Genomic DNA, 26,769 nt, shown 5'->3' on the forward strand with positions numbered 1-26,769 from the left:
CCCTAGTGTCTCTCTCTCTCTCTCTCTGTATGTTACGGAATTTAGACTGTAAGCTCCAATGGGGCAGGGACTGATGTGAATGAGTTCAATGTACAGCGCTGCGGAATCAGTGGCGCTATATAAATAAATGGTGATGATGATGATGATACCAAGTCATTTTGGACAATGCTATGCTTCCAACTTTGTGGCAACAGTTTGAAGAAGGCTCTTTTCTATTCCAACATGACTGTGCCCCAGTGCACACAGCAACTCCATATTAAGGTATATGTATTTAAATACAATGTCATTACAGTCCGTTGGTGTAATGGTCAAGTGTCCGAATACTTTAGTCCATATAGTGTATATAACATTAAATATAAAGTTGTTTTAAAAGACACGTACATCTGCAAATGTACTTTTATACACATATGTATGTATATATTCACCCAATCACAAGCGTGTTTCTTCATAAGCCATAATGTGCATCAAGCATCAATGGAGGTTAGTTGATGTGGAGAAATAGAAAACAGTTCTCAGTGCTGAGCAGCTCCATTCATGTCAATGGCCCATTCTTTTCACTATAGTTTTTACAAGCAGTGCACTTTCTCATTAAATAATACAGATAAAGCACAATGCTGTTATTATTGCTTATGTTAACCCCCTTGTGGTTATGTCCACAATGCCCTCCCATAGAGATCAATGGACTTTTTCAAGTGAGATAACATGCGTTGAACGCACTGAAATGGAGTAAGCAGTCTCAAAGTAAAAAGTGCTGCACCGTAAACACATGCAACACCCACAGGCAGAAGTATGGATGCAAATGGAAATAAACATATAGGGCCTGATTAATCAAGGCACGCATACTGAGTGCAATATAAGTTTGTTTAAAAATGCACGTAAATCGGCTTTGCACACTCCTGAATTCAATATGGAATGGATCTGAAGATACGTGCGCTGATGAATAGTGATGTAGGTCTGCTCTGCTCTATTACACAAGACATTGCACGTCCAATACCTATGTGGAATTCACAAAAGTACACACAGACAGAAAAAAACCTAGTCAAATAATGTCACCTGTTAATAATATAAGCATTAATAAAAAAAAAGTTAAAAACAAAAACACTTTTTTATATATATATTTTTTTCCACAAAACACATTTATTAGGGTGATCTTAAAATCTACTGAACATAAAATACATTTCTACAGTTGCTCCTGATTGCAAACACATGTTATAGCATGCATACTGGACTGTCATCACTATCACTGAGGACTTAGACTAGCCCTGTAGCTGGATCAAAACATGCAGCAGAAAAACACATACCTTTGAGACGCCGAACGCTTATTTTGGACGTGGCTGCGTGCGCTCTAGTTTGGCACGCCCTTACTGTACATTGACTACGGGCGAACGCCCCTTCCTCTCCTGGTCCCTCCCAGAAATCGTAGGCTGTAGTTAGTGTGCTTTGCGTACAAAGATGCATTAAACGTTACTGCACTTAGTTGTGTATGGCCTGGTTCTGAGCATGCGCAGAGTGATTTTATGTGTGATATGCACAAAATCAGCAGTACATTTGTTGATGAATCAGGCTCGTAGAGGTGAATGCTTTTATGTTTACATATGTTTCTATGATTTACACCTGCCTAAGGCAGAGAAGAGTGTGTGATGAAATACTAAAAGGTACATTTGTTTACATGAGAAAACTGACAAATAATTCAGTTATTTATATTTATAGCTACTGCTATATGGGCAAAGGACTCCAGGTATCCTCGTTCTTTCACAAATCATCAAACCAGGCTAGCTCATGTCTTCATTAGCCATACTTGCCTACTTTCGCAAAGTTTTTTTCCGGGAGAGGGGCGTGACTGGAGGGCGGGAGGCGGCGGGGCGCGGCCAAACGCGTCATTTTGGCCCCGTCCCCCGCAACAAAAATGCAGTTTTGTCGCGGGGGCGGGGTCAAAATGGCGCGATTCACTGTGTATCGCGTCATTTTGGGAAGGCAGTAGCAGGATGCGGGAGACTTGCCAGCTCTCCCGGAAGTCTGTGAGACCGACCCTAATTTCGGGAGTCTCCCGGACATTCCGGGAGAGTTGGCAGATATGTCATTAGCCTTTTAGAAGGCTTACACATTTCACAAATAATGTTCTTCAGTGCAATGCTACCCTGCCACCTGAAAGAGCTACAACAGTTCTCTTCTTCCCACACTTTATATCCAGACCCAGTCCATTAACTAACACCAAGTAGTGGATTTACTAGAACTTCTAAAAAGGAAAAGTGAAGATGTTGCCCATAGCAACCAATCAGATTCTAGCTATCAATTATCTAGTATGTTATAGAAAATAATAGCTAGAATCTGATTGGTTGCTATGGGAAATACATCCACTTTTCCTTTTTCGACAGATCAGCTCTGTGCAGAAATCCTGCTCCTCTTTAGCTTCTTGCGTTCATCAATCTGAGCTTAATGTGTTCTGCTTTGTAGCCAATTAGCGACTTCAGCACACATTCATAACATGGACAGTCTAGGCAAGCTACACCTTACCTGTACAGGCACGCTTAACAACGTATGTGGGGCACCTGCAGGGTAAAGCAAAATCCTACCCTGCTTTTAGATGAGCTGGCGGATTTTAAGTCCTTACAACCCATGAGACTATTTTTACAGACAGCTTTATAAAGATGTACTGATTATATAAACATGTTATTTATGTCAATAAAATGTATCTGTGTAAAGGGAAAGTAGTATCGTCTAAAGAACAAAGCGCGTCAGTGAGTAAAAATGGAGAATTAATTATTTTGCCTATCTCATTTTTATTTATAGGCAGACAAAACAAAAACTTATTTATATTTACTTTTAATATACATTATATAGCTAGCAACTATAGTATATATGCCAGCTAGACCTAGCAGTATATTGAAACTAACATGAATAACAGTAATATATAGAGAAAGGCAGTTATTTCCTTAGGAAAAGTAACTCACTTGACTGGTTCTAACCTAGATTGGGTGCTTCGGTAAGGAAAAAGACAAACATTACCAAAACGAAGATACAGATTGCTGTGAAATTCACCATCACCACCAAATGTATCAATTGCTTCAGCTTGATCTGGGGTCCATTGTTTCCCAGAAATAGATAATAAGCTTTCAAGGTAGATCTATTTGATCTAATTGTCTTTGCAGTGCATATTAATCTAGAAATTTAATATTTTACCAGGTTCACTGTGAGAAAACTTCCTGGTCGTGATTTCATTTTCACTATCATTAGATCTTATCACTTACACTATTCCATGTAGAATAATATAAGGACACACCCCAATGACACACGCTGTATGAGATTGATCCTCTTCCTGTTTATTTGTACTGATGGATTTTCCTGATAAACCAGCAGAGCTATACAGTATGTTTGAGAACGTGCACCATGCTGTAAGTCACAGAGAGTGGAGACCACGGAAATAGCTATTTTTGCCATTTAAGCAAGTGTGGTGTAAAGTTATTGGCAATTTTTGCAATGTATAACAATGTGTTAGCAAGCATTAAGTAACAAGAAAGAAGAATGACCGTGGGGGCAGTTGTTAAATCTAAAATCTGATCCAAGTTTGCCTGTGGTGTCAAGTATATCTGGAAGCACTTCAGTCAGCTGGAGAGAATAGACACAGACCAAGTTCTGTATACAAGGTATATTCTCTGTTTATTGATATCAAGATACAAGTCTTTATAGCCTACTGAATATATGAATCCTACATCATAAGCATACAATAGTCTATGGGATGCGCTGCGGATTAACTATTTTAGGTATTCTTGATGTGTTTAACTTCTCCCCCTTCTCAGGACAGATGTGTCAATTTTTCTTATCCCAAGGGGGGGCTGTCTGCCATATCCAAAGTCATGGGCACAGCTCCCACACTACAACCTGAAAATGAAACTGCCTGTTGTTCACAAATCTTGTTACATTCTTACAGGAGTTCTCTATGTCAGCTTTACCTCAAGGCGCAGGGCTTACATCTTGCAAAACAGCATTTTAGCAGAAAAATGAATAATCTCTTTTAGCAAATAATATATCTATGCGAGTTACAAAAATGGCTAAACAAATGCTTTATGAGGCCTTAACAAAAAATCATATTTAACATTTCCCATCTTTTATCCAATTTTCTAATTACCTCCTCCTACCTATTTTGCCTATCTCCAGAACCACATTCGTATTGCCGATCATGCAAGTGCTTATTCACATGTATCCTACTAAAAGGCCACATGTATAGGGTTGTTCCCCTTAGAAAGTTGTCAACCCATCCCATTAATAATAATAATAATAATAATAATAATCCCCCACCAGTATTAAGCCTGTGATCCTCCTTGTCCTAACTTGATTTATGAGGAGATGCAATTGCAGTGAGCATTTATCTATGAAAAAGTCTCTTAATAAGTAGTCAATGAATTTATGGTATTTCTGCAAGCTTTGCATGTTTAGTCTATAGTAGTTTCTTGTTGCAAACTGTGCAGTTTTTTGACTTTGCTAGTGAGATTAATTTGTGACGCTCATCGTCAGGTCTGGTTTCAGCGGTAATTTCTGTGATCATCAGAGGTTCAGGATTTTCAGTGGTCCCCTTTTTGGATAGACAACAGGCAAGCGTCAGTAACTTCTTAAAAAGCCATACAATTAGTTTCATTATCACATATACGATAAACAGGGTTGCCAACTTTGCTACTAATGCCAATATTCCCAATATCCAACATGAATCATTACTGACAACTTTGCCAATGAGGTTATGCATCCGCACAAAGGTTTTTTCAGAGTTTACTCTCCTATGAGTGCAAATTGTTGAGCACTCCTTCCCCTTCTGTTTCTCACAGTGGCATAGGCAATTTGTCATTCATCTGTCTGTTTCACACTGGATTAGGGAGGCCTTGAATCCTACTTCAATCTCAACTATATCTGGCAAGACATATCAATACCATAAGAAATTCATTTCTATTTATCAGAACAAGACTCCCCTGATTTGAAGACTTTGCAGTGTGATGCGTGAATCCAGGTGTCACTTCCCTGTACTTCTACTGCCATGGGAGTCGTCAACAGGACTTGATAAGGACCATTGTATCTGGGTTCAAGACTTCTCCTAACGTGCTTTCTCACGACCATCCAGTCCCCAGGTTGCAGTCTGTCGGTACCTGTATCAAAATTAGGGTATGGAATGGAAGAGAACACTTGACCATGTATTTCAGTTACTTGTTTCTGTAATAAGGCAACATAGTTCAACAAATAACCATGTACATGCTGCAGTTGCTGTGGAAAATATCAGCCTGTTCTGTTTGCTGTGCCAAAAAGGATCTCATAATGGTGTTAAATCTGTGTCTTTACTAGGAGTGTTCAGCATGTTGACTGGTTTGCTTGCTGAACCCATAAATTCCATACTTTTCTATATAGGGCCATAATCATGCACAATTCCAAACCCATAACTTGAATCAGTGTACATGTTTACTCTTTGTCCTTCTGCATATATGCGAGCCAGTGTCAGTGCCTTCAGTTCAGCTTCTTGTGCTGACGTGACATGGTAGAGTCTGTTGAATTACTATTTCTGTATATGTGGCTACAGCACATCCTGTATGAGGAAGACCATCTATGTAATAGCGTGAACCATCTACAAAAAGAGTGATGTCTACATCTGGTAATGGTTTATCTTTAATGTCAGATAAAACCAGAGATTCTTGTCTCATTAGTTCTATACAACCATGTTCAGAAATTGTTCAGAAAAATTTTGTGTGTGTGTGTGTGTTTTTTCTTCATGGTCAAACTGGGTTTCCCCCAGATCGATAGGGAAACCCTGATGTGTCCTCCCATCTTTTGAAATATGCAAAAATAATGTAGCCAGATTCAACATTGTGCACCGTTTAAGTGAAACATTACTGGGAGTTAGTTGTGCTACTTCGTCTGCCTCCCCTCTCTGCCTTGCCCTACACTGGCTCCCCATTCCTTACAGAATCCTTTTCAAACTCCTGACCGTCACTTACAAGGCTCTCTCCCAGTCTACTGCTCCCTATATCTCTAACCTCCTCTCTATTCACACCCCTGCCCGCTCCCTGCGCTCGGCCAATGACCGTCGCCTCTCCTCCACTCTGATCACCTCTTCCCACTCCAGAATCCAAGACTTCTTCCGTGCTGCCCCCCTTCACTGGAACGACCTCCCTCGCTCCATCTGTCTTTCTCCCAATCTGTCCTCCTTCAAGAGGGCACTCAAAACTTACCTGTTCCTAAAGGCTTACCAACCTTCCACCTAACCTCTCCTCCACCTGTTCTTCCCCTCTCTCCTCCCGTCCCCCTGTTCTCTCCCCACTTACTTCAACTTGCTCCCTGTGTGCCTGAGATCTGTCTACCCTCCCTTAGGATGTAAGCTCATTTGAGCAGGGCCCTCTTCCCTCTGTTCTCCATACCTGCTCTTCTGCTCCGTCTTTACTGCATTAGCCTGCCTGGAGTCTCTGAAGTTTTGGTATTTTTTTTTGTTAACCGTTTGTAATGTGTCACCTTGTTTAGTCTACTGTTTGTGCTGTGTACGGCGCTGCGGAACTCTTGTGGCGCCTAATAAATAAAGGATAATAATAATAATAATACTTCATAAAGATAGGCTTCAGTAAGGAGCATGTGGAGTCCAAGGAAAAGGTTCTTGTTTTCTGCACTGATCACAGTTGGCAGTAGTACTGAGGCTTCCTTTTTGTCTCCTAACTATGGATTTCATGTATAAGGAAAAAAGGAAAGGGAGGGAGAACATACACAGTGCGCTCAGCAAGTGTTATATGTCACTTATTTCACAATAGGAGAGATTGTACATTGTGCTGTATATCTTCATATTTAGTAAGTCTGGCCGGTGACAAATGTTTTGTTCGTGCTTGGTTTAAAATTTCTGTTACTGGATGTGGTATCATTAAGGTAACCGGATGTCTTAGTACAATAGCTATACTCTTTTCAAGCACTAAAGCAGCTGCAGCTATTGCTTTTACACAGGTGGGTGCTGCTGGTATAACTGGATTCAACTGTGTAGAGTAATATGTGAGTGACCTCTGTTTGCGACCATGTATCTGTGTCAGTACTCCTTGTGCATGTGCACTGACTTCATGACAAAATAATGTGAAAGGCTTGTCATAAACTGGCAAAGCCAGTGCTGGCGCTGAAGTTACTTCGGCTTAAAATTGGTTAAACATTTGGTTCTGCTCAGAGGAGAGTGTAAATGGCCTGCTATCATCCAGAAGTGCTAGTGCAGGAACTCGGATAATACTAGCTCATAAAGTCTTAAGGCTTTTTCATTTATGTACAAACATTGAATCATACTTGCCAACTTATGACAAGTATGGCCCGGGAGCCTGCTGGGGAAGGTGGACGTGCAGGGGGCGGGGCTCCGAAAGTCGCATCATTTTGGCCCCGACCCCGTGACATAATGACGCAAAATGTGTCAATTTACAGTGGGGGCGGGGCCAAATGCTGTGATTCCCGGTGAATAGATACAGACCAAGTTCTGTATACAAAGAATATTCTCTATTTATTGATATCAAGATACAAATCTTTGTAGCCTACTGAATATATGATTCCTACATTCCTACATAAGCATACAATAGTCTATGGGATGTGCTACGATTAACTATCTCACATATTCTTGAGCTGTTTAACTTTCTCCCCCTTCTCAAGACAGATATGTCAATTATTCTTATCCCAAGGGGGGCTGGAGGTTTATCTCCTGTCTGCCATATCCAAAGTCATGGGCACAGCTCCCACACTAAAAGCTGAAAATGAAAATACCTATTGTTCACAAATCTTGCTACATTCTTACAGAAGTTCTCTATGTCAGCTTAACCTCAAGGCTGTGGGCTTAAATCTTGCAAAACTGCATCTCATCAGAAAAATTAATAAACTCTGTTAGCAAATAATATATATATGCGAGTTACAAAAATGGCTGAACAAAAGCTTTATGAGGCCTTTGCTAAACAATCATATTTAACACAGTATATTGTATCCCTATAGTATACTGGAGACAAAATGACTCCAATGTCTTCAGTAGATAGTATGGCTCCAAAGCACTCAGTATATACAAGTTTGATGCTCTCAGTATATAGTGCAGCCCCCATGTATACAGTAAAGCTTCTTTACATGCCCCTGTATTCAGAACTGCTAATCCCTCAGTATACAGTGCTGCTCCCATGCCCTCAGGATACGGCACTGCTCCTATGCCCTCAGTATACAGTGCAGCTCCTATGCCCTCAGTATACAGTGCAGCTCCCATGCTTTCAGTATACAGAATATACCCAAACAGGGTCGGACTGGGCCACTGGGGCACTGGTAGGCCCCGACCCTGATCGCTCCCCTCTTCGTTGATAGGGGAGCTGAATTTTTTATTTTTTTTAAAAGAATACTCACATGACCTCGGCGCTCCCCGACTCCTCTCTGCTCCGTTCGCACTGAATGACAAGCGTGATTTCATCACGCCCCACGTTCAGTGAGGAGTGCCACAGAGAGGAGTCGGGAAGAAGAGAAGAAAGAAGAGAAGAAAGAAGCCGATAGAAAAGGTAAGTGAATGGGGGAGCAGAGTGAAGGGGGAGCATGGCAGAGTGTGAAAAGGGGCAGAGACAGCATGGCAGAGTGTTAAAAGGGGCCAGAGCAGCATGGCAGAGTGTGAAGGGCAGCCAAAGAAACATGGTGCAGGGTGAAGGGGGCAAAAGCAGCATGGAGGGTGCAGTGTGATCATAAGGAGGCACAGCATGGTGATGAAGGGGCACAGTAATGTGTGTGTGATGACACAGCGGGCTTGTGTAATGTTTGTGTGGTAGGTGGTGGCTAAATAATGGGTGCAATTTTGTTTGTAGGGTGAAGGTGGGGCAGTTTAATTTTATAGTGGGGACTAATAATTTAAGATGGGGTGGTTTGGGGACTATTAATTGAATGTGGGGCTGAGTTTGAGGAGCATGAGGTCTATTTATTAAATGTGAATATGAATTACTTAATGGCAGTGACGGTTGCAGGAAATAGATATATTTTTTATATATTTTTATTATATATATATATATATATATATATATATATATACATATATATATATATATATATATATATATATATATATATATATATATATATATATATATATATATATAAAATGTGATTATTGCAGGGGCAGTCTGGAGGGAGGGAAATAGGTTTAATAAATGGAAATACTATTACTTTAATGTTGAGGCTGGAGGAAGGCCTAAGTATTAATTGTGGGTCCTATTGATTTAATGCCGGGGCTGGTTGGAATTTTCTAAATGTACCCATTATTTTTTCTAAATAGGACCCCCAACATTCCAGGATCCAGACAAGTCGCAACTAAAAAAAACAGCGGCCGCAGGTGGCAAGAACAGGTAGGACAGTCTGTCAAATGTTCTGTCTAGTGCAGTCTTGGCTAACCTGTGGCACTCCAGGTGTTGTGAAACTACAAGTCCCAGCATACCCCTCCAACAATATGCTGCTATATATTGGCAAAGCATGCTGGGGCTTGTAGTTTCACAACACCTGGAATGCCACAGGTTAGCCAAGCCTGGTCTAGTGGGACAATCCCGATTTTTGGTGACTATTCTGCCCAATCTAAGGGGCTGGTCAAGACTGTGTACACTTTATATACACACTGCATTCTTTATATACTACACTATGGTGCTGGCTGACCCCTCCTCCTCTAGTGTCTGGTCTCGTCTCTATGATGGCTGGCCACACCCCCTCTGGTGGGCCCCTTGCATTGCAGTCCCCGGTGGGCCCTTCATGCCCCAGTCCGACACTGTACCCAAATGGTCTCAGGATACAGCACAGCTGGCATAACATTAAGTAATATGCAGCTCTCAAACACACACTATACAGTGCAAATGTAATACACACTGTTACATGTCCAAGTATATATTAGAGGGCTACATGCCCCCTCTACATAGTAAAGCTCCATGAAATCTGACCAGTATAAAGTAGTGATTCAATGTTGTATTGTGCAGTAATACTCCAGTGCACAGTCCCCCCTATACTGTCCTCCAGCAGGGGCAGGCTGTGCTGTGGGGCAGTGGGCATGTGCCCTCCGAGTCGGGCCCATAGTGGGCTACCTTGGGCTGGGTAACAGGGCCCCCACTTCCTTTTTCTTCCTTTAAAATATTACTAATAGGCTGCTGAGTCCTGCCACCCGGTAGAAAATTGTCCAGTCCTTCCCGGCCCTCCAGTACCCAATCCATAGGTCTATAGTTTATTTATATATTTACATCGTGGCAAGCAATACATAGGTTGTAGTCTCTGTTTATCAGCATCCGTTATTTTGAATCACTACAATTTCTCCTGGCCACCACAGGCTTTGTATTGTTTAACCCAATGTAAGTCTGTTTTTGTCCATTTATATTAATAAACTATAAACCTTTTAAAACTGGTTTTCCCCTCTCCTCTGGTTCCCAGTATACAGGTAGAGCTGCAATGTCACTAGTATTACTCACCCACTTTTTATACTGTAACTGAAAGAGCCAGTTGCAGAGTACAACGTTGAGCTGCCAAACTTCACTGATTGGAAGGCACTCAGAGCACTCATAACGTTTGACATAGGATATTATTAACAACTCCGGCTGTCATCACTCACCAAGTTCCTTACCTTTCAGGGGTAACACTAAACCGGCTGGACAGTTTATGCACAATCCTAATAAGAAACACTGCATACAACCAGGGCTGGCAATTGGAATTCAGGGCCCCGGTACAACATCTTCATGGGGCCCCCCTTTTAGTTGAGCATGGTAAAAATATATTTTGCGCCATTGCAAAGGTGACTGTGGGTGTGTTTGTAGAATTGGGGGCATGGCTATGCATCATTGGGGCATAGCTAGCAGGTGAAAAAACGCTAGGCCACCCTCCAACAGAGAAAAAACCTGCAAAGTTGTGCATTCCTGACTTTCAGGACATCTAGCATCATGGTGTAGTATATAAAGAATGCAGTGTGCATATAAAGAGTTAACAATCTTGGCCTGCCTCTTACATTGGCCAGAACAGTCACCAAAAATTGGGATTGTCGCACTAGAATCACAATATTTCACAGAATCTCCTGCTCTCTCCTACGTGTTCTTGTCACTTTCATTACCTGTGTCTGCTGGTTGCGGGTTGACTGGATCCTGGAATGTCGGAGCCCTATTTGCGAAAAAAAATGGGTACATTTAGAAAATTCCAACCAGCCCTGGCGTTAATCAGTAGCACCCACGAGTAATAATTAGGCCTTCCTCCAAGAACAACATTAAAATAATTGTATTTCCATTTAATAAATTAACCTATTTCCCTCCCTAAAAATAGCCCCAGCAATAAATTAATCGTATTTACATATCATAAATATACCTATTTCTCACAACCATCACTGCCATTAAATAATTCATAGTCACATTTAATAAAGAGACCTCATTCTCCCCAAACTCACCCTCACATTCAATAGCCGCCAAACCACCTCATCTTAAATTAATAGTCAGCCCCACTATTAAATTGCCCCACCATTGCCCCACAAACAAAATAGCACCCATTAATTAGCCCCCACCTACCTCACACACACTATATTGCCACAAGGCCCCTGTGCCATCACACACACATTACTTTGCCCCTTCATCATCACCACGCAGTGCCTCCTTATGATCACACTGTTCCCCTTCATCACAACCACGCTGTGCCCCCTTATGATCACACTGTGCCCTCCATGCTGCTTTTCCCCCCTTCACCTGGCCCCCCTTCATCACACTGTGCCATGCTGCTTCCCCCCTTTTTCAATCACGCTGTGCAATGCTGCTCTCCCCCATTTTTCAATCACACGATGCCTCCCCCTCTCTTTTCAAACACACTGTGTTTTTCTCCACCCCCCTCTTTTCAATCACTCTATGCCTTTCACCCCCCATTTTTTGTCACATTCTCCCTTTGTACACCCACCCTCTTTTCAATCACACTGTGTCTTTCTCCCCCCCCCCTCTTTTCAATCACACTGTGCCTTTCTCCCCCCATTTTTCATCACACTGTGCCTTTTTCCCCCCATTTTTCATCCCACTGTGCCTTTTCCCCCCTTTTCCTCACACTGTGCCCCCCCCCCTTTTTCCTCACACTGATATTTTCTGCTTCCTCCCCTTGTCTCCGTTCCTTTACTTAACTTTGTATTGGCTTCTTTCATCTCTTTTCTTTTCTTCTGTCTTCTCTCTTCTTGCTTTTGTCTGGGTCCTCTCTGCGCCGCTCCTCACTGAATGTCGGGCGTGACTTGATGACGTCACGCCCGACATTCAATGTGAACAGAGCAGAGAAGAAACATTAAAACCACAAAGAGAAAAAAAATTGTTTAAAAAACAAACATTAAAAAAAAAACATTGGCAGTAAGGGCCCTGTCCGGCCCCGGGTAATTTGTACCAGCCCTCCTACCCTCTCGGCAGCTCTGCATACAATGCAAAACACTTAAATCATACAAATATGATGTGTCTTGCCATTCTGCCCACATCTAATCTCTACCTCAGTTTCCTCTGTCTCCTTTCTTCATATCCGACACTCCTTGTTTACCTACATCTCATCTACCTTCTGCCACATATCTTATATCTTTGTCTCATCTGCCATCTTGTCTCAGCTTCCTAACCTCCCTGATATCTGATCCTAGTGACTTCTATGTCTCTTTTGCCCATTGCTCCATTCATCTCTCCTTCATCCATGCTCTAGTTTTTTCTGCCTAATTTCTGCCCTCCTTGTCCCTTCCATGTCTCTTTGTCTTACTGTCCCTTTCGTTTGCCCCAAACAAACTAAGAAACAAATAGTAAATATGCTGCCCCTTGTCTGCTGCCTGTCCTATTATCTCTCCCTGTTGTCTGTCTCCCTTCACCTGTCACCTATAATCTCTATCCTGGGTCCATGTCTGTCTTTCTCCATGGCTCACTGCTCTCATGTTTCTTGTCTGCCCCTTATTTCATTGCCTATAACACTGTCTGTCTTCTGTCCCCTGTTTTTCTAGTCTGATCCCCATTTTGCCTTTGCCTACCTATTGTTCTACCCCCATGTTTCATATATGTTTCATTTATGTCCCCCTTTTTTCACTGCCTGTGTCCTTGTCTGTCTTCATTCTTTCCTTCATAACTGTTATCTAACCCCTGCTTATTGTTTTTCATTATTTAGCCCATATGATTTGTGTTCTTTTTCTATTTTCTCACCTCCTTTTCTCTTGTCTGCCTCTACCTCATTCTCTAATCGGGGGTGTCCTGTGTGTATAAGAGGAAGTGACGAGTAACACTGATTCTGCATGACTCATCACTTTATTTGATATGCACAGGGTTCTCTCGACCCATCACAAGCCCAACGTACTTTTGACTGCGTATCCATGTAGGCAGAACAATGAACCTCTCTAATTATTATTATTTTTATTTATTTATTTATATAGCCCCAATCATTACGCAGTGTTGAACAAATAATATATAATCATTCAGTCCATGTCCCATTGACACTTACAATCTAAATCTAAATTCCCTCTCACACATACATTATGGTCCATTTTGGCAGAAGCCAATTAACTATCACTATGTTTTTGGGCTATGGAGGAATTGGAGGAAACCCAAACATGGGATGAACATACAAACAGGGCCATCTTAACAACATTATGGGCCCACGGGCAAAGCAGTGCATCGGGGCCCCTAGATATAGATATAGATATATAGATGTATACAGATACAGATATAGATATAGATATATAGAGATAGAGATAGATAGATGTACTTGCTCAGTGACCCTTGTAGGTTTTTTTTGCAGGTTTTTTTCTTTTGCATGATTATTTATTCTCATTAAGAGCCGTGCCTATGGGGCCCCCTTGCCCGTGGGGCCCCCGGGCAGCTGTCCATCGTGCCCAATGGAAAAGATGGCCCTGCATACAAACTCCACACAGATATCGCCTTAGTTGGAATCGACACCAAGAGCCCAGTGCTGTGAGGCAGCAATGTTAACAACTGTGCCACAGTGCTGCCCATCCATTATTGTCTAACTCTGCGACAAGTGTTCCATTGCAGACAGTGAGAGATGGTTAGCGATCCGCCTGGTGGATTTGCACTCAAAAGTACATGCATCAGGGGTTGGGCAGATGCCCCCCACTCTCCAGACTAAAGCCTTGAAGTTCATCTCATATCCATCCAGCACTTTTAGCCTTGTTCTTTGCAATCCTGACAGATTTACACTGCAATCTTTTGACAATGTCAGTCTGCTCAGACTGGGATGACCAGTGGCTGGTCCTCTCTTTGCTGTTTCTTTCATTAAGGAGACATTGCTGGTATAGGTCTCAGAGCCGTAACTAGGGTGGTGCGGGCGGTGCCGTCGCCCAGGGCGCAGAGCCCAAAGGGGCGCGGCAGCCGTCCACTACCAGGCTCTATATCTAGACATTTACTGTAGTCTGTAGATATGCCAGATAAGGCCAGATGCAGAATGAGAGTGGTAAGATATAAAGAGAGCACTGTAGGCGAAGGGAGAGAGAGGGGGGGTGAAGGGGGTGAAGAGAGAGAGGGGGAGAGATGTTCTCCCGCAGTGGAATACATATGCGTTTAACTGACAGGAAGTTCGGCATTTGGAATGCAAACTTGCGTTCCAAATGCCTAACTTCCTGTTGGTGGACTGCGGAAGAACGTCTCTCTCCTCCTCTCTCTCCCCCCCCCCCTTCACCCCCCCTCCTCTCTCTCTCTCTCCCTCCGCCAACAGTGCTCTCTTTATATCTTACCACTCTCCATACACCTACAGATAAGTAATAACGTCTCCAGTAAGGTTGGGTAGAAAATCATTTTCTTTTCTTTTATCGCTTGGGATGTTTCATGTTGTGTTCAATGTCGCTGGTACCTACAAAGATGCTAACATTTATGTTTGTGTGGCTACTAGCAGAAGATGCTGTGTCAGAGTGTCAGTTCCAATAACCCGAAGACAGATCTGATGTCACATGTCTACTGTGGTTCTTGCATAAATAAGAAAAGTCTGATTTATGGATAATAAATTGGGGGCATCAGCAGAGGTCCATATTCTGTGTAGACCACCTCACTGTGCAGTCACTGTGTCCTTAGTTTATTTAATGCCATTTTACATGTCACTACATTGACTGTGATGTTTGTATTCCTATATTTTTTGTAAATTTCCAGGATTGTGTAGTAAATTTTATAACACATAACTAGGTTTGTTACCTTTATAGCCTTTATATATAGCCTCATTATATTATTGACTCCAAATGATATTTGTCACGGCATTCTGGGGTATTCAGTTCGGTGTAAGCCCTACACATAACACTGTTAAAGTAACATATTCATGGCACACCCCTACATCTAGGTAAATGTGCCCACTGTAGAGTTGACAGAGATGAACAAAATTGTGTGGAAATTTCTCACCAACTTGATCTGTGTAAAACTTCCAGGCAAAACAGGCCGTTTCGCCATTCCGCAGAAGTGTGAAGTTTTAGAGAGTAATCTTTTCCATTTGTCATTTTGAAATGTATTTGTAAATTCATATTTTGCAGACTTTATAGTCTATGAATAGAGCTGGGATCATGACAGTCAGATTATTCTGCTGTGTGGTGTATCTAGGGTAGGACTGGGAACATTTAAGGCCATATGCAGAATGAGTTAAATATTTAGCAGGAATTGTATATGTAGAACACACAGAGTAGACACACAGGACAATAGAGGTGTAAAAGTATTTGTCGCCAATTACCAGATCACATCATTAAAAGACATTGGGCCAAATTTAAAATTAGGGGTAAATCCATCTAAGGGGTGCAGATGTACACCTGGACACATGATGTTGTGATACAAGTGGTGCAAATTCCATTTGTTTGCTCCTTGGGAAAATACTGTCCACTTCTGCAAGCACTGTATTGCGTTGTATCCCACTTAACCTCCTGGTCATTAAATGGTCAGTAGGGCAGAGAAACGGTTGTTAATTTATTTGGATTGCACCACTGTGTATGTGTGTATATATATATATATATATATATATATATATATATATATATATATATATATCTATCATGCACTTGTAAATATGTGTAACATAATTTTTTCAGTAAAGTGCTAGCCACACCCCCAAATTAGGTTGGCTACACCCACTTGGCAAATGTCACTCCCACTTAGATGGGGGGCGCCGGTGTCCTGTCTCGCCCAGGGCACTAAAATGTCTAGTTACGGCACTGATAGGTCTGCACTAGTTATTTCTAAACATGTCCAGTAAAGAAGGCAACTATATAATTGACAGAGTGACAACTTCAGCAGTTCTCTCAGTAATGTCGGGGACCGGCCTGGGGGGTCATTGTCCCCTGTCCATCTTAACAGCTTGCTCATGATCTGCAATACATTAATATGTACAAAGCTGTGACATTTGGTATACAAAAAGGGTTTTGCCCAATCTGGTCACTAAAGGAGCAAGTCTAAGTATAGGTAGGGGAACTCTGTTCATTATTCCACAGACATTCCTGGGGACACATCTTACAAAGACATTATATAGCTTTATATGTTTTGGGTTATGCCAGATTTCAGTCACTTTTGTTTCAGGTCATTCCAAGCAAGGTTACCTTACTTTGGATAATTAAAATGGGCTGCCCTTCCATGTTATCATGTAAAACATGCCCCACTTGTTGCCAAAAAGCCCTAATCATTTTGCAATTCTATATAATATGATACAATCTATCAGGGTTTGTTCTTCAACTGAGGTAGGTGTCCATAATTCACATAAAGCATTATAATGCAGGCTCAATCCAAGTATTATCTATTTGGGATAAACAGTCTGGGAGGTAGGTGGTTACTGCTCAATTTATACATTGTATGGTCTGTAATTCTGACTGTCCACCACTTCAGAGCTTTGTGGTGTTGATGATAGTGATGATGATGATGATGATGATGAAATTCAGAAACTGTGTACTCTGTATCTACTGCCTGTATCACCAGCCTCCTCATGCTGCCATAATCAATGCCTACCCATTAAATGAAATAGATAAGATGGCTGGTCAGGTACTATAGTTTAAAAAGTCAGGTGGGGACACTGCTCCCCACTGTTTTACTGTATAAGTTGAGACCTACTTTAGATTTAAGCATGCGCACAGCCTTTTTATTTCTGTCTCTCCTCTTACCCAGTTTTTGACTGGAGAATGGTGCAGAGGCTGATACTTCCATAGAGATCATTAATCACTACTGTGCATATGGATGCTCTAAAGTGATTGATGACAGAGCAGGGACGGGAGAAAGTAGAACATGTTGTACTGTCCCCAGAGCCGGATTTAGACCTCACAGGGCCCTAGGCAGGATACTGGTTTTGGGCCCCCCTCCCTGAAACAATCCATAGCACTATATTTTTGTAGCATACCATATACCCCTATAGTTAAGCAGAAGTGAAAGCATGTGCTGGCACGCAGCCAAAGGAAGTGTGGCCATACCATTGGGGGCGTGACTTGCATCATTGGGGGTGTACCTAACATGTGAAAAGAGCTAGGCCCTCCTACTACAGAAAAATGCACCCCTAAATAATAACAGAGCAGTCCCGTTTTTTAAGTAGCTGAGTCAAAACAACTTAATAAGTATTTAAGTCAGGGCAGAAATACTTACTGAGTTGTTTGCAAAAATAATGCGCATAAATCCAAGTATGTGCTCTTGTCACTGTTGTCCCTCTATCATCACACTGTGCCCGTTCATTGTCACTTTTGCCCCTTCACAATATCACATGTGCCCCTTTACCATCACCTCGGTGCCCCTTCACCTTCACCTCTGTGCCCCTTCACCATCTCTGTGCCCCTTCACCATCACCAACTCTGTGCCCCTTCACCATCACCACCTCTGTCTTCTTTCTTCTCCGGCGTGGTGCTCCTCTGTTAGTCCAAACAGATTTAAAATAAAAAAAAAGAGTAACGTTACCGCTTGTTGGGTCCCGGCAGTATCTCCTTCTCTCTCTATCACTGAGACACTGAGAGGAGGAGAGACTGCCAGGACCCGACGAGCGGTCACCTGACTTTTTTTTTTTTTTTTCTTAAATGCATTTTCAGTCGGTTCTCGTGTATTATACCGGCGGCCAGAGGGGGATGGAAGGCAGAGGGGAGCGCCCCTCTGCCTTGCCTACCCCAATCACCGTCGGCTCTGGCCGGGCTCTCTGGGTACTGCTGGGCCCTAGGCAGTTGCCTAGGATGCCTAGTGGTAAATCCGGCCCTGACTGTCCCTGTTCTGATATCTGCTTCTGTAAAATATTCTTGTGAACTGTCAGATTGTTACTAAATAGAGATCAATGATCTATATGTAAAGATCCATCTCTCATCTGTTCACCTATCAAAAACTGGAAGAGAGGAGACTGTACCCCATGTTCAAAATGCACTAATAGTGATTTATACAGCAGCTGCCAATACCAAGAGTGTAACACTCCTTTGGCCTTATAGCACATTTTATGGGGGGGTCCAGTGATGCTTTTCCACCCTCCCAAGGCAGTCTCTCTGCTCTGCTCTTCAGATAATGTGTCGGACCTGTAAAGCCCCATTCGTGCTTGAAGTTCCGCAACTGGCCTTGTGCACAGATGTACAGAGATTACTGTGCCACCCTCACCTCCAGGAAGCCTTGGCTGCTGCACCATTGCTGTCTACCCACACACATATTATTTACCCTAGTGCCAGTGGTTTAATCGTATATATGTCAATCTGTTATGAGGATCTGTAGGAAATGCTTTTGCAAAATCCAAATAAATTACATCAACTGCATTTCCAAGAACCAGTTTACAACTGACTTCCTCATAGAAATTTATTAGCATAGTTTAGCATGTCCCTTTAAACTAAGTTGTCTCTTTATTTAGTTTAGTTTCAGTAATATATTTCTGGGTATTACCTCCTAGAAAGCATTGCAATATTTTACCCACATCCTGTTACGTAGAAGTCCATAAATATAACAAATAATGGTCTATCTATAGTTGAACATATCTACTTTAGCACATGTGAGTGGATACCAGCTGGACCAGGTGCTTTATCAACCTTAATCTTGTTTAGTCGTAAATGTATTTCCTTAATAAGTTAGAGCAGCAATCATCTATGGTGTGCATGGGTTATTATTGCACAACATGTTTCCTTTAATGGTTTCCTCTTTTATAAGCACAGAGGAAAAATAAATTTTTTAATAAGTCTGAGTTTTTTTGCTCCAATCTATTTTCTTGAATTTTTTTATGTATTTGAAAAAAGTTATTCGGGTTACACTTCTTTAGCAATGGCTTTCTCAACTTCTGTCTTGGCCTGATTTAACTTTTTACACATTTTCTTATATTCCTTATATTATACTATATTATATTATACTATATTATATTGTACTATATTATATTATATTATACTATATTATATTACGATATATATATTATATATGCATATATATATATTATATTACTATATACTCAGGGGCCACTTTATTAGGTACTCTTTCTAGTACTGGAAAGGATTCAGAACAGCCCGGATTCTTTATGGCATGGATTGAACAAGGTGCTGGTCACATTCCGTATATTCTCTGGTCCATGTTGACAGGATAGCATCACACAGTTGCTGCAGATTTATCAGCTGCCCATTCATGCGTCGAGTTTCCCGTTCTACCACATCCCGAAGGTGCTCTACTGGATGGAAATCTGGTGATTGTAGAGACCATTGGAGTACACTGAACTCATTGTCACGTAGGGTATTGTAGGTTTTTCGGGGGTTTTCACCTCTTTTTCCTAAAAATTGTCTATTTGCATGGTCACGTGAATTTTGTTGGTTGCAACGTCCCATTAAAGATGGAAAAATTGTCTGACATGATTTATCTTGATTTCAGGCTTTACATCACAATCACCTGCAGTTTCAGTAAGGGCGTAGACTTCAATGTATGTTGTACCACTGAATGTATGTGTATAGTTTTGTACCCTTTTTAAACAGACTTGTTTAAAAAGGGAACAAGTGAACTCATTCTGTTATATGAGTCCATTAGTATAAGAAGTAATGGTTTACCTGTAGTTGAACATATTTATTATGTGGTAAATACCATTTCGAACAGGTGCTTTATCAACTTAATCTTGTTTAGTCATAAATATATATATCTAATGGTGTGTGTGGGTTATTGCAGCACGACACGTTTCCAAGCATTGGTGCTTTTAAGCTCAGTTGAAAATATATATATAAATTTTATGTCTGCTTCTTCTTGATCTTCTTCAGTTTTCCTTGTTCATTTTTATTTATTTGAAAAACGTGTTGGGATCACACTTCTTTAGTAATTGCTCTTTGCTAACCTGTTCCACTTTTACACATTTTGTTGTATCCCCTTCATTTATGTAATGATCTCTTTGTACTCTTTTCTTCTCCTTTGTTCAACTTTATTACTTTCCTATGCAATCCGTTGTTTTATTTTAGCTTGTGATCATGTTTCATAAGTACAAAACAAATGACAGATGATGAATTCCATATGTGCAGCAAGGAAGAGTATTAGGTTATGTGTGGTCTAGATGATAACTTTAAAGTAAAACTCCACTCACAATTTCCAATTGTGTTTTGTGTTGAGTACAATGAGTTAAAAAACACCTAAAGCATACTTACCTGCTGTGCTCCTTTACAGGATCCACTGGGGTGTTCAGTGGGTTTAACAGTCCTAAACCACAATCCACTTTTCTGTTCTCTTTTTCTCAAAAAGGCTGAGAGGGTATCAAATCCCTCTGCCCATGAACGTCCTATTCACCTGAATGAGAAGAGTAGAGTGGAATATGATGTGGATCCCAGTAGATCCAATAAATGGAACTTAGTGATAGTAAATAAGCCAGTATGTTTGTAGATTTCATTGGAACTCCTTGTACTTCGAGTACCAGTAACCACACCCCCTCCAGTCAGGTGTGTGTGTGTGTGTGTTGTGTGTGTGTGTGTGTTGTGTGTGTGTGTGTGTGTGTGTGTGTGTGTGTAAGGCCAGAACGTAATGAGTATTACACAGGATTCCACATCTGCAAAGACTGATCTACCTTCTCTACAGTCTTTAGTTTTGGGTGAAGGTAAAATCTTTGAACAGAGATACATAAAGCTGTTTCACCGTTGTACCAGCCTAACATTGATATGACCCAAATATCAGCCTGAACATGGTTGCAAATTTGTTTTTACTTCTGATATATTAAACATTGCATTATAATTTACATTCAAACTTTACACACACAGTGGATAAGTAACACATGAGTTATACAGATAATCAGCTAAAACAAATGCCTTTCACCTACACATCTGTCTGTGATAGTCATTGCTTGCTTGTATACTTTATATAGTCTGTCACTTAATTCAGTTTTTCCCCCAAAAGAAATGCTGTTTCAGGTTTTTTTTTTCAAAATACTGTTTTGTACCAGTCAGTAGGTCCAGGGCTGCAAGTTAAGTAGAGAGAAGATTGCAGGTACTGAGATGTATTGAGTAAAATCTTTTAACATTCAAACCCTTAAAGTCTTCAAACATTCCACGTCGTGAACTAATGTTTTCCATATTATTTGTGTACTAACCTCTCTGCAGCACATTTGTGTGTTTCTGTCATCCCTTACACAACACATATTAAGTTTGTAATATATTTATTCAAGGGATTGGTTTCCCCCATCTGATTGCATCATTTAATGCCATTGGCTGTGGGAGAATGGAGCAGTGGGTGTTTCTTGTAGGAGAGGGCATTATGTGACAGCCTCACATTAAAAAATGTAACACCATTGTTTACAAGTAATGCCCTCTACTTCTGTGGTATTAAACTATGCTGTGCTAAGTACAACCCATGTACAGCAAAACCTACCCCCTCTCTCCATGATATTGATATATTGTACAAAAATGTCTATCTTTTCTTGGTTGTCAGAAAAGCTGTGTTTACTCAGAAGTTATTCACTGCGCACTACCATATTTTTGAGAATATCCATACAAAGTTATTGATAGTAAATTTTGCTTTTCTTACTCTATTACATATAGCTGTTTTTAATCAATAATCAGAACTGAACATTCATTGCTGTTTCATTTTTTTTTCTTTCCTAAACGTAAGTTTGTTTTGCGTCATCCTGCAAATTTTTAAAGTAATTATATCCACCCAGGGTATTTGAATATTTTGTATTCTGGAAGGTGCACCCATACATTTATACATATACAAGGTTCATGAAGGGAAAAATAGATGTGTTTTTGGGGGCACTCTAGGATGTTTAGTACAGTAAAATATATTTAATCTTTTTTAATTCTAATTAAAATGTTGTTAATCCTGATTACTTGGATGGCAGCAAAATAAAATCTTATCATTGTGAACTAATAGTTTAATAGCGCATTTGTGTGCAGTTATGTGAATTACAATGGCAGTGAAACACTGTCTCGCTTGGTTGTCTGTGTCTTATTTTGTTAAACACTTGTATTTGTGTACCATTATGAAAGCCACATAAATATGTATCGTAATTTAATGACACTATGTTCTTTACCACTTCAAAGGAACCAATAATTGAATTTAATATCAAGTTTCCCTAAAATACATTCTTCCCAAGGAAACAGATAGATCCCAAAAGCATTAAATGATGGAATCTCATTTATAGCTTCATAATATTTTAATAAGAATTAATAAGAATAAATATATTTTAATATCTTAAACAACCTAGAGTGCCCCCCAAAACATACATCTGTTTTTATCTTTATGAATCTTGGTTTTTATTCTTTCCCTCAGTTATTAATGTTTTTTATCATAATGTGGAGGAGCGCCTCAAAAAAAGTCACCAGGAGGGGGTGCTGAGGAGGTCAATATGTTTTACAATATATATTAATAAATAAATAACAACTTCTTATTTTCATAGTCTCCACTAGGCGCCTATTGGTGCTTATCACCGGCGCTTCTCATTCTGCTGCAGAAGGAGGCACAGTAAGTGGTAAATGAGTGGCCTTCTCTTGGATCAGTATGAGGAGGGCATACGTGAATGATCGTTATGGCAGCCGCCAGTCATCAAATGCCGATTCCATTATATGTATTTTCTATTTCTTGTTGACTTGCATCAATACATTTGCAGTACAATAGCATAAAGATGAACACAAGTATGAAGCACAAAACTTTCACTGAACAATGCAAAGCCAGATATAGTACTGTCATGCGCCTACATTTGCATAAGTGCAACCAAATTTCCATAAAGGTTCATGGATCTATGGAGCATGACAGCTAGGTTGGCAGGGGAGCAGATATTTGTATAGGCAGAGGGAAGGAATTTGGCACAGTATGTAGTAGGCATATCAGTGAGCCTATTTTTGCTGAGCAGTGCAGAATTGTGATTTATTGAAATGATTATATCTGGTTATAGATACAGAACAACTTTGAAATTGGTCTTACAACCTAAAGCTTATTTATACTGCCTCAAAATAAACATTGTTACTGCTACATTTTTAGGGACATTCCTTGCTGTGCAGAGGGGCACATAGCAGTATCTACTCAGCACTTGAACTCAGCACCAGCTCAGAGATGACAGTTTTTAGGTACACTCTGAACAATATAGCACAAATCATCTCACACACAAACGACAGTTCCGATGTCCCCTCACTCTGACGATCAATTGAAGCCATGAAGGAGACTTAATAGAGCAGCATTTCAGGAGAATAACGGAAAACTTTAATTCGTTAAAAGGGTTGTATGAATGCAGTAGGAGGTTGGACTTTAATGTGCCTTTTACACTTTTGAATAGTGTGTCTCCGTAGATTTGTCGTGTCTTGGCACACTTAGCGCACTTCTAGGTTGTGCAGGTGTCTCCTGAGTGCTTTGTAACTGCCGTCCATTGTTTTGATTTTTGGAGAGGGAGAGTGAATTCTCTTTTGTGTTTTAAGTCAAAAGTTTAGGGTTACACTGTTGACTCATTGTTTATATTTGTTTCCAGGCTTGAAGTCTTTGAACTCATAATCCCAGGTAGCATCTTTCTAAATGGCTTGCAGAGAAGTACGTAGATAAAAGGGTCCATGCAGACATTGGTGGCGGCAAGCCACAGAGTGCTCTCCTTGGCCAGGAATAAGCTGTTGCTCAGATGGCAGTCCTTTATAATTCCAGTCTGGCTATATGTATAAGGTAACCTTACAAAATGGAAGGGAGCAAAACACAGGAAAAACACAATGATTACTATGAAAACTTTTGCTTTTGTACTTTGCCTTGTAGTTGTCTGCTTACTGTGAGATTTCATGTAGGAATCATAAACCTTTTTGCTAATTACTGTATAAAACAGAGTAAGAGAAATGAAAACAGACCAAAAAATAACCAGGCTGATATAATTAACGGCTTCGTGCCACTTGAGCCCCAGTGCCGTCTTAAGCTCGGTACATTTGCGCACTGTTAGCGGTGTTGCTTCTTTACTGGAGAGAATCATGTTTGGTAGCGAGATTCCGAACATGACTATCCACACTGTAACAGAAATCCCCCTGGCAGTGCTCACCCGATCCATACAACCCCTTCTATACGGTCGTACAATTTTCAGAAAACGGTCGAATCCTATAAGTCCCAGCAGTATTATATTGATGTACATGGTTTCATAAAATATTACCGCAGAGAAACGGCAAACAAATGCTTTCACCTGCCATGGCACCATCCCGGAATCGGTGAGAATTTTGAAAGGCAGCACCATGGTCATTATTACGTCAGCCACCACAGTGTTTTTAAGATAAACAATAAAAACGCTTTTGCTTGGAACTTGGATGAAAATCCAGACAGAGAGGCTGTTCATTATTAGTCCCAGACAGAATATGACAGTGTATAGGATAGGGAACACAAACTGTGCCATTCTGACATCACGAGAACAATGTCGAGGAAACTGCGATGAGCCATTGGTGTTGTTGAATGGTACTGTATGCATAGCTGTAAAAACAACACACTTTGTCACAGATCATATATTTCTTTAACATTTTAGTTCATAACTTGAAAAATTAGTAAGGGATCCCTATCTTAATATCCGTTTAACAGTTATTTCTTTATTCTTTGAATTTGTCAACATTAAAGCAAAACAGCCAGTAAACTAGACCATTTTTTGTTGTTATTAATAATATTATTAATATTATTATTATTGTTATTATTATTATTATTTTCCTGTCCTGAAATCAGACCTTTTGCCTAACACAGTGGAGACAAAACATTTGAGTAGGCTGAAACAACTGGAGCATGGTGTTTATGCCCTAATTATATGGTTCAGCCCAAAACATAGCTGCCTTTATAGGATTTAAGTACTGTATTGTGTAACCAGCTTTCTGGGGTTTTTTAACCTTGCAATAATAAAGAAAAACTCAGGCGTTGTGATCTCTATGCTGTGCCTGGTATAAAGGAGTAATATAGACCATAACCAGCTCATCCAGGGATCTATAAATAAGTGATGAAGAGAGCCTGGAAATGATATATGGACATTAAGCTGGCCACTTCTTAGAGATATCCAGTGGGTAAATGTATGCAAGACAGAAACAGTCATTCTGGCTGATCAAAATCGGATTGGTATTGATTGGATTTTGATTTTATTGGTTGTAAAATATAGTCAGGAGCTGATCACAACTGAATGTCCTTAACAATATATTGGAGCCTTTTACAATTTTGTTGTTTAGTCTGACTACACAGTGACCCGATTAGCAGAATCTGCCCATTCACATGTGGCCAAATTGGCTGCATACCTGGTGGATTTGTCATCTGCCAATTGGCCAGATCACTGCATGTGTGTAACATAATATAAATTGAACATGTCCTATCAGATCATTAAGTTGATTGATTAATTTTATTTATTGTAGCAGTAAAGCCAAAGAGATCCTGGCTGCCTAATTTGCAAAATGATTACAAGTTCTCTATATTGTAAAAACAAGTAAAATGTATACAATACATATATAGCAACAAATAATACAACTATTTACATATCCAACAATGTACATTCTATTAAATTCAGCTACCTCTGGAGAGATTTTAAGCTTACTGCAGTAGAAGGTGAGGGTAACAGAACAACAAGACAAAAGAACAGCAGAATAGAAGGTAGAATGGTAAAGAGTATCATTACACTGTTATAGCATCCTGCTCTTACCTGCGTTCTTTTTTATATATTGTCAGTTGCAGTAACTTTCCTGCTCTTTCTCTTCTCTCTGCGGCTGTGGTTCCCTGTCAGAGAAGCAGAATAACATCTTCCGTCCTATGATCAATATTTAGTAGAATTCATTATATCCAACACTCTCTTTTTCCTCTAAACACTGCAGTGAGGCCAACGACCTGTGTGGCTGCCGTTCCTTCCCGCTCTATACCACTCTCTCATTCACATCTATATGTGGTACAGAAGGATTTCCAACACCTACAGGATGGTAAAATACATCATTAGACGCCTTACACGTGTACACATTAAATCTGCAGTGTTAAGAGATAATGATGAGTCTGCTGAAAAGCCAAAGATCCACCCTCCCCTTATATTCCTCAGGGATATTTGGGGGTAATTAGTTCTAGGAGGAAGGAAGTCATTAATTATTTTAGCACTTAATATACACAAAGCTACAAAGCAGCATTGTAGAGAAAAAGATTTCATGTTTCCTGGGATAAAACTGAAACATTGTTATACTTCCATTCTAATGTAAGCCTGCATTCATTTTTAGATAATCCTTGCTCTTTGGAGTTCTATTTACTTATTTGGCGTTAATCTCCAACTGAAACAGCTAGGTCCATTTTATACAAGGGTTTATTTTTTTTTGTTTATTTTAGCAGGAGAATCGGTAGGTTGTAAGCATTCAATAGTGTTATGAAATTATTCAGAATGTTGTCTGCACAATGTGAAGTATTGTTAAAGGAATTAAGTTGGATACAGCAATCAGATATTACACACTGT

General features: G+C 40.4%; 2 protein-coding genes across 8 annotated transcripts in view; one reads left to right on the plus strand and one right to left on the minus strand.

Annotated features, from left to right (window-relative positions):
* MED12L (mediator complex subunit 12L) overlaps positions 1-26,769 on the plus strand; it is a 468,926-nt gene that overhangs the window by 227,948 nt on the left and 214,209 nt on the right. The window lies entirely within an intron of this gene.
* The window catches only part of P2RY13 (purinergic receptor P2Y13), a 38,003-nt gene continuing 32,286 nt past the window's right edge, over positions 21,053-26,769 (minus strand). For 3 of the 5 annotated variants that reach the window (XM_075201977.1, XM_075201978.1, XM_075201976.1), the window contains exons 2-3: positions 25,984-26,244; positions 21,053-24,788 (exon numbers count right to left, since the gene is read on the minus strand). In XM_075201977.1, the coding sequence (XP_075058078.1) occupies positions 23,788-24,786 (999 nt within the window). In that variant the 5' untranslated portion in view covers positions 24,787-24,788; positions 25,984-26,244 and the 3' untranslated portion in view covers positions 21,053-23,787. The remainder of the gene's footprint in view (positions 24,789-25,983; positions 26,245-26,769) is intronic. The other 2 variants (XM_075201979.1, XM_075201981.1) reach the window with 2 other exon arrangements.

This window comes from Mixophyes fleayi, chromosome 3, assembly GCF_038048845.1.
Source record: "Mixophyes fleayi isolate aMixFle1 chromosome 3, aMixFle1.hap1, whole genome shotgun sequence".
Taxonomy (NCBI): domain Eukaryota; kingdom Metazoa; phylum Chordata; class Amphibia; order Anura; family Limnodynastidae; genus Mixophyes; species Mixophyes fleayi.